This window comes from Glycine max, chromosome 17 (genome assembly GCF_000004515.6).
Source record: "Glycine max cultivar Williams 82 chromosome 17, Glycine_max_v4.0, whole genome shotgun sequence".
Lineage (NCBI taxonomy): Eukaryota > Viridiplantae > Streptophyta > Magnoliopsida > Fabales > Fabaceae > Glycine > Glycine max.
Window position 1 is genome coordinate 6871952 of NC_038253.2, and position 9068 is coordinate 6881019.

At 31.9% G+C, this 9068-nt stretch overlaps 1 protein-coding gene across 1 annotated transcript; it reads left to right on the top strand.

The window, feature by feature from the left end:
• The first annotated feature begins 4940 nt into the window (after positions 1-4940).
• Positions 4941-6951, top strand: LOC100781456 (transcription factor MYB98). Its single transcript, XM_006601364.4, has 4 exons — positions 4941-5216; positions 5259-5584; positions 5737-5863; positions 6253-6951. Exons 1-4 carry the CDS (start codon positions 4941-4943, stop codon positions 6949-6951), a joined length of 1428 nt encoding a protein of 475 aa, XP_006601427.1.
• Positions 6952-9068: the final 2117 nt, after the last annotated feature.

Genomic DNA, 9068 nt, shown 5'->3' on the forward strand with positions numbered 1-9068 from the left:
TTTTGATAAAGTATGACATCCAGTTACTTTTATTACACTGTCATTTGTTGTTTATTAGGAATGTACCTTTGTTTTGATGAAGGAGAAATATCATAGAGAAAAGAATGATTAGAATTAGGACGACATGTACGTGCAAATTAAGTGATTGGATACATTTGAATGAGGGATGCCTAATCTGGCATCTCAAGTATTTATAAAAACTTTATTTCTTTTATTCATTTATAAAAACTTTATTTGATACTGAATTTTAAAAATGTAAGGTATAAATCAATTCTGAGCAGCAGAATTTGAATCTAAGATAGAATTAGAGATGGTAAAAGGGACTTGATCCAATGTGCTGGTTTGTTTAACCCACCCTTTTAGGTTGATTAGACTAATCCATCAGCTCCTTTTGGTCTGTCCTATTTCAGCCTGCTAAAAAAGTTTCATGACAAGTTGGGGAGGGCTAGTTCATCGGATCAACATTTTTTTCTTTTTAATTTATTTTTATGGGTCATTTGTCTCAATTAATTTTTGACGGACTAAAAATGAGTTAAGTCAAATCAAGTTGAGTTAGTTTTGGTTGAGTTGTTTAACAAAAAATATTGAACTCAACCCAACTACATTTCATTGGGTTATGTCTTAAATTAGATCCATCCCAACATTCTTTGGGTCATTTACACTCCTACCAATGTCCCCTAAATCACTATCGCTACAACTATCGTTATTGTTGTTATCATCATCGTTGTTGTTGTTGTTATAGCCATTGTTGTTGTCAACACTATTGACACTATCGTTGTTGCTTCCATCATTACCACCACATTCTCTGTTGTCGTCATGACCCCTGTTGCTATCATTACATTAAGATAATTAATATGAATTGTATTGAGATAGTTAATATAAAATATATTATAGTAAATTTTATTTTATTGTTGGTCGGAGATGCTCGATTTTGGGTTTGTATCGGGCTTTAGTATGAAGTCACATCTAAAGGTACTAATTTACTCTAAAATGGACCGATCGGGTGGGAGAAAGATTAGTTGAGTGCCTAATAAGAAGCCCTAGATACCTCCAAATTAAAAAAGAAAGAAATATTTGACTTCGATTTGTCTTTTTATAAGGAGATAGAGAACCTACATGGAGATATTTTGTTCTGACACTTCTTTGTTTCTCAAGTAAAATAATGGACAAATTGCTGATATTGGGTTGTCCATACATTAAATAGCATAAAAATAGGACAAAAAAACCCTAATATTTTGGGGAAAATAAGATATTTCTTAGGTGATTTTCTTTAATTAATGATCCCTTGCCATTAATTATCTTTGTTGCAACGTTTAAATTAAATATAAGTTGTTAACTCTCATCAGTTACTTCACAAGCCTTTATTAGGTATGACTATTTTGTATTTTTGTACTCGGAAAAAAAGCAAGGGAGTGAGGGATGGTGTTCAATTTTTGGGAATGTTTCGACCTTAATTCAAAATTAACCCTATACTAAGTCTATTAAATTTTATACACAAATATCATTAACTAACTGCATTTTAAATGACCTAGATTTATTTCCCCTTCTGTGACACCGTTTACCCCAATATACATATAAATAAATAAAATATATAAAAATACAAATAAACAAATTCAAGTGGGTAAAAAGTTCACGTTCACTTCACTATTATCAAATAAAACTTATTAAAAGTATATCCAGCTCAGAACAACGCTGTCAAAGTTTACAAAGGAATTTTTGTTGAATCAGTGAGGTAAAATAAAATAAAATAACATCATGCGATTAAAATAAAAACTCAACACCAATATCATATTCTATCAGAGCATTGTGTCACAACGTCCTCTAACACGAGATTCTTTAAAGTTATCCACTTAATCATCTGCTCCCACGAACACAAGGTTCGAGATCATCGCAATATTCAAACACAAATAGCACATAGAGAGTGAGTTATCATATTTCTAAAAAAACAAATAAACAAAGACATGATTAAAATAAATTATAGAAGTATTTATAACATAACTCAACTTAATACAATCCACATCACTTCACCACTTTATCATTTAAAGTTTAATTTTTAATCATTAATCACATTACACATGAATCACACACTCGGGTCAAGACGTAATAACACTCATGAATTTCATAATAAACAATTAGCAGACGTTATGCAACAATTATACTGAAACTCAAGCCTATATGCAATGTGGTACCATGTTAGTGAAAAACCACACTGAAGCGCTTAGGAGTACATAACAAGACACACCAGACAATGAGTATGTCAGGTCACTCTTAGTAAGTAAAATCATAAGGTAACCAATCAGGTTCACTCTGTTTTGTGAGAATGCTCCAACCATATGGGATCAATATAGGCTTAAAGGAGCACTCAAACTAAGTTTCTTTACCCCCAAGGACTAGACTCCGAAGAATCCGTTAAGACCTCACCTTCCTGATTCAGGTCTAATCTCTACAACAATTTTTGCACGTAGACACTGCTAATGAATTATACAATACCCATGACTTCACACTCGTGTTTCAAACACGTTTAACACATTGCACTACAATTTAACACTTTAGGTTCATAACTATGAATCCTATATTTTTCTTTTAATACTGCGCATAAACACTTTTCTCAAGGTAAATACCAGTTAGATTATTATATAATTCATAGCTCATAGCACTAGTATTGTCACATCAAGTGTTAAACACACATTTATTCACAACTGAATTTCATGTCCACAATTTTAACATATCACAACGAAACAATCCATATCACATGTTTACGTGTATCTCAAAAATTAACACATGTTCAACTTTGCACTTATGCTCAATCTCAACAACAGTGTTATAATCTCCATAACAATTTATCATGCCTCATAAATCATATGCATATCACACAATAATAATATTTGCATGACACAATATATATATATATTAAATCAAACTATACTATTTTCAATTAAAAAGAGTTTCTACAACAATTAACTTAAAATTATATCAAAAGAAATTACTACTAGGTATTAACTTTACAACTTTCTTTAATTTATTATTTTATTACTTTTATTATTATAATATATACATAACATGTTGATCATCATCGTGGGAAAATATAAAACAAAGACAATAATTTGTATAAAATAAATTATTAAAGAGAAGATTATTTAAAGTACAATTCGCGTTAATTAAAAAAATTTAATTTTTAGGATTCACACTCAACACAAGAACACAATAATTTCTCATGGAGACATCAATTGGTCCGTCAAACATATATAATTTACAATTATAATTGTAAAGATAGGATCAAAATTTATAGAAACACCCCAAAACTCATTTCAATTAATCCTCTAAAGATCCCTACACATGTTCTCCCTATTCCCCAATTGTAAATAACTCATCCCTTACCTCTAAGCGGGCTCACACGTGTAGTCCGATAGTGATAGCGGCATCTCTAGCAGTTCTGTGAGACTCCTCAAGTTTTTCCTCTGATTGTTTTATTAGGATTTTCAAGCGTTATAGAGAAAGAGAAGAGATTGTAACCTCCATTTCATTGTCAATTTGCGAGACTAATTTCTTTCTGCAAAATCATTATTTCACATATTCCAATGATGAGAATGTGTAAAAATGAGTTGCAAAGCTAGTGTCTAAATTTTACGATGATCCAACGGTTAATGAGTCCGAGATCATAGTTTTACCGAGACAGATTTGAGTGTATACGAGAAAAGAGAAAGCTCAATCCGAGAGATATTTCTTCCACCACAGTCATTATCTCAAAAATCTCAATGGTGGGTGTGTGTAAAAATATGTTTCAAACCTCGTGTTCAAATTTCACGATGAATATTTATTCTATTTTTTATTTGATCATTTTATATAAAGAAAATATATTTTACTCACTGTTAATTGAATAAATAAAATATTTTTTTTCTAAAAATATATATTTATTTTATTTACCTTAAAACTATTATTTTAATTAATAAAACTATTTCTCTTATTAATTTTATTACAAAAAATTCATTATTTTCCTAAAATTTTATTTATTTTAAATAAAATTATTTTTAATTTATTTTATGAAAAATGTGATATTACACCTTCACCGAATGAGAAGAAGATTCACAAAAAAAAAATAAAAATTCATTGTATTTGAATTAGTCTATTTTTGCATTAAAATAAGCTCCAATTAAGATTATATTTAAAATTTCTTTAAAAAAATCCTAAAAATTAATTTAATCTAAGCATGTACATAGTCTTTAATCATCAAGCCAGCTAAAGAGTGGAAAAGGTAATAGTAGCATGCACGAACGAAACACTAAATTCAAATTATCAAGCTAACTGTGGAGTGAAAGTGCTCCCCTATTTGCAAGCCATCCAATGTGGCCATAAATTACTATAATTAGTCTTTCCTCCTGATTGAAGGTTATGCATTGACTGAAGTAAATGCTATTTAACCTTAGTAATTAGTAGTTTAGTACTCCTCAGAACATTCTCAAGTTAACCTCTTTTACCATAAATTGTAAAAACTTTCATGCAGGAGTTTGTCTAGTAGGTGTCTGATTGGTGTAGCTGTGTTTTTTTTTTTTAACATTTAGTTGGATTGCACATTCTCCTGCACAAGTGAAACCAATTTCATACACTATTAAAAAAATGAAGAACCAAATGTACTAATTGTTGTCAAATTCTCAATGGATGTTAGTTTGTAGCATTCGATATTCATGGACTATGGCCTTTGCCTACTACTTTATAAAATCTAGTCACAAAGCAAGGTTTGACCACGATAATGGTTAACCATGCAAATAACGTAACTGCAATAATAATATTATTATACTTGAACTGTAACTTATGGTCAAGTTTCTAGATGTGAAACAACCTTTGGCCATTTGATGCTTCATATCAATTGCCCTGTAATTAATGCATTCTCAATCTCTCTCTCCTATTAAGGAACACAAACGGAGATGGCTTGAAACGCAAAAATGTCACCCTCATCAGTTTCTGTTACTCCTCTTATGGACAATATTGAAACAAACCTCACAGAAAACTATGCCTCAGAGTCAAAGCCAATGCATTTGCAAGAAAACTACTTGAAACCAAGCATGGAAGATCAGCTTCCTTTTGGAACTCCTTCCACGCAGGGTTTCTTGCAAGATTCTCATCACATTGATCATCTTCAGTTTCACGTGAATGGCTCCTCATCATCCAATCCAATTTTTGGGGTACAAACTCCAAATTTTGATCCCTTTGATCACAATGTAACATGTGAATCTGCACCTCCTGATTTTGAAGCTTATGAGTGCAAGCTTTTTGCTGAGAGTAATGGTAGTGGACATGCTCATCTTATGGACAATTTCCAATATGTAGGTTACAGTTTGAACCTTCCTCGGACGAATCAACTGGATTTGATGGTTGCAAACCAAAGTTATGTGCCCTTTAATGCTCTTGAAACCAAGCCTTTGAATTTTGTTGTACCAGATGAAGTCTCATGCATTTCCCCACCAAATTATTATAAGAGAGTTGGTTTGAATAAAAACCTCAGGGAATCTCCAAGCACTAGGATAACATTCAAGGCTCGGAAGAAGTCCAACATAGTGAAGGGGCAATGGACATCAGATGAAGACAGGTATATAATTTGTACTTATTGGAATTTTGTTTTCAATGGCTATTTATATAATCTATCTTGTTACATAATTTTATTTTATTTTCACATATTGGAATTTTGCATATTTCTGTTGAAAGAAAACATATGTTTGCTTTGTCTGTTTCCTTTAACAGATTGTTGATTCAACTGGTCGAACAATATGGACTGAGGAAATGGTCACATATAGCTCAGGCGTTGCCTGGAAGAATAGGGAAACAATGCAGAGAACGATGGCATAACCATTTGAGGCCAGACATTAAGGTTTCTATTTATTTGTCACATAAGATATTATTTTACACTTGTCACTACCGAGTCTATATATAAAAGCACATCAATGATAAATGCGTAATCCAATTGTTGAAATCTGTTCCTCTTAACTCATAACATAAAACCATGATATGTACTTTTAATATCACGAAATAGTATATGCACAGATAATGTACTTTTAATATAACAAAAATATTTTTTACATTGTTATCTAATCACAACTCATAATAAATTTGTTGACTTTAATGATAATTACCTTAAAGATTATAGAAAAGATGATTTTTAATTGGTTTTAGTATTAAAATATCTAATAAACTCCTTAAATATATTATACTCTTTCAATTCATTGTGCCTTGTATTAAAAAAGCAAAACCATTTTGCAGAAGGACATATGGACCGAAGAAGAGGATAAGATACTGATCCAAGCTCATGCAGAGATTGGAAACAAGTGGGCTGAAATTGCAAAAAAATTGCCTGGAAGGACTGAGAACTCAATCAAAAACCATTGGAACGCAACAAAGAGAAGACAATATTCCAAAAGAAAGTGTCGTTCAAAGTACCCTAGAGGCTCTCTTCTTCAGGAATACATCAAGAGCTTGAACTTGGACAAAAATCCACCAATAGACTATCGAAAAAAATCTGATAAAAATGCCAATGCCAAGACAAACAACAACGGCAAAGCAGCAGCTCAGCCCCAGTGTGCTGATCAATTTTGTCCCAATGGCCAGATTGTGCCAAGGTATGATTTTAACGAGGTCCCAGATTTTTCTTTGGATGATAACTTGTTTGAAGAGGGGTGCAGCATTGATTCTCTGCTAGATGATATGCAAAGTGCTTCTACTGTTGATCATGAGAAAGACTTTGATGGAAAAATAATGCAATGTGCTCCTACTATGGATGGAAAACAATCTCATCATCAGGTTGGCATACAGTGTGTTCATGTTGTTGATGAACATCATCATGATCATGAGACTGAGATGGTGGCACACACGATGGGGAATGAAGTTAAGAAGGAATTTGATTTGGTGGAAATGATGTCCCACATGAATGGAAGCCATTATAGTACACACTCACCACGTTGATTTATTTCGTTGTTTCCAGTGCTGGCGTTTTTTTTCCTTCTATATAACAATGTTGCGGGGATATAGTTTTGGACTCAGTTCTCATGTTGTTAGTATTATACGTGCATAACAATGGAAGAGAAATGCAGAGATTTGCTACAATCCAGAAAAGGGAGGGAAAAGGGAATTAGTATTAACAATAATAAATTGAAATAAGTAATGAGTATTGTTATATTTTATGATAAATAAATAAAATTCCTGCTTGTACTTGAAAATTCATTTCAAGTTTTCAACCTGCATGGCCAGTGATAATATAAGATGGAATTTTTGTCAGCTTTTCTTTCACGGACTCTAAAATATTAAAACTATATGTTATATGAGATTTGATTATTTTGTTTTAGTTCAAGCATTTTCTGTTTTAGTAAAAGGGTAGCTAATTCCTCTCTTAACTTTGTGGTTTGGTGATATCTAATTATCTTCTCATTGTAACAGCACGATTCGAACATGACATCAAATATAAAAACAGTAAAAGGGTAAAATTAAATGGTAAGCCAATGGGAAAAAATGTACACGTCAGTTAATATAGATTATAGAATGTTGGTCTCGGGAGCAAATGACCTGTGTAAGGAAACATGGCTGACGGACACAGTTAAGATTGCGTTAACTCTAATTAACCTCTACTGTTGTGTTTGTTATTATAATTAATTTGTATCGTACGTTGAGATGTAAAAACTCAGTCAAACATATATACCTTTTTTTTTTTTTTGACAAAAAGAGAACTGAAAGAGCAGTGAAAAACATCCTAATCAGGTCAGCACCCCCTCCACTACCCATGCTCAACAGCCCACCAAAAATATATTAATAAGAAGAAATAACTACAAAATGCATGGGAGAATGAACCAAAGCCATGAAAAAAAACTAATTGAATCTATAACTAAAAAGACCTATTTTATTCCTAGTGAAATCAGCTGAGATGAAAGATGGGAGGAGACCCCACCACAAAAAGTCATGTGAAGAGGTACCATGAAATATTAACCTATATGCATAAGTATTACTCAGGGTAGACGTGTCCCACTACAAAACACATACTTTTTAAAATCATAATTGTACAACTTTTCCACCTATTCCAACTATACAATATAGCTTGTTAGCTAGACTATTGTGTTTGCAAAAAATATCATTTTAAGATTATTCATAATTACTAAGAAAGTCACTATATATTATTTATTTTATTACATGTTGACTCTATTAATGTTTTTTAAATCGTATGGATCAACACAAGATTTTCCAACTTAGCATGAGAGATAGGGGTGAGAATATGTCAGGTTAGGCCAGGCTTTGAAAGGCCTGATCCTAGTCTACGATGAATCTTTGAGGCCTGAGCTTGACCTATAACCTATAAAGACTTTTATTTTGATTCGATCTGGTCTTTTTAAAAGTCTGATCTAGTTTGATAGTCTTTTAAAAGAAATATAAAAGGACACATGACTCACACCTAAATTGTAATTAAAATATGATAGTTTCAAAAAAAAAATAATTATATCCAAAAAATAATATATATATATATATATATGTCAGCTTATCAGGTTTTTTAATAAATCTAAGTTTGGTCTATTTAATTTAATAGGTTTTTGAAAAAGCCTGAACCTAACTTTTTAATTAAATAGGCCAGTTCAGGCCAGGTCGTAGGCCCCTGTAGGTCGACCTGACCTATTCTCACCCCTAATGAGAGACAATTCTAGATTAATCTTTTCTTGTAAATTCCGGATTAATTAATCTGGAACGTAAAACTTTCCTTCCGCATCGAAGATTCCATAATAAAAGAAAGTGTAAGCTGAGATTTTTGGAGTACATAAAAAAGGACCTTTTCAAAATTTAATTTCATATCATGTATCGATTTAAATAAAGCCGAATCTGTTCCAGCCCAAACAGAACTCATAAGTATTTTCTTATGATTTTTTTGGGTGAATGAACTTATGAGTAATTTAATTCTATGAATTTTTTGAATACCCATCCGTGCAGGGCACGGCTACATGAAATCGCCAAGCACTCCTCGTATACAGAAATACCAGATCAAGATCACACCCAAAAAAAAACAACAACAAATAATCAAGAGTTTTATCACAACTATAGCCTCA

What these genes read in the sequence shown, in the direction of transcription:
- LOC100781456 (XM_006601364.4), top strand. Translation starts at nt 4,941, where the DNA reads ATGTCACCCTCATCAGTTTCTGTTACTCCTCTTATGGACAATATTGAA. An exon ending in TTGATCCCTTTGATCACAAT is followed by an intron (nt 5,217 to 5,258) that starts GTAACATGTGAA and finishes GAAGCTTATGAG; the next exon opens with TGCAAGCTTTTTGCTGAGAG. An exon ending in ATTTGAGGCCAGACATTAAG is followed by an intron (nt 5,864 to 6,252) that starts GTTTCTATTTAT and finishes ACCATTTTGCAG; the next exon opens with AAGGACATATGGACCGAAGA.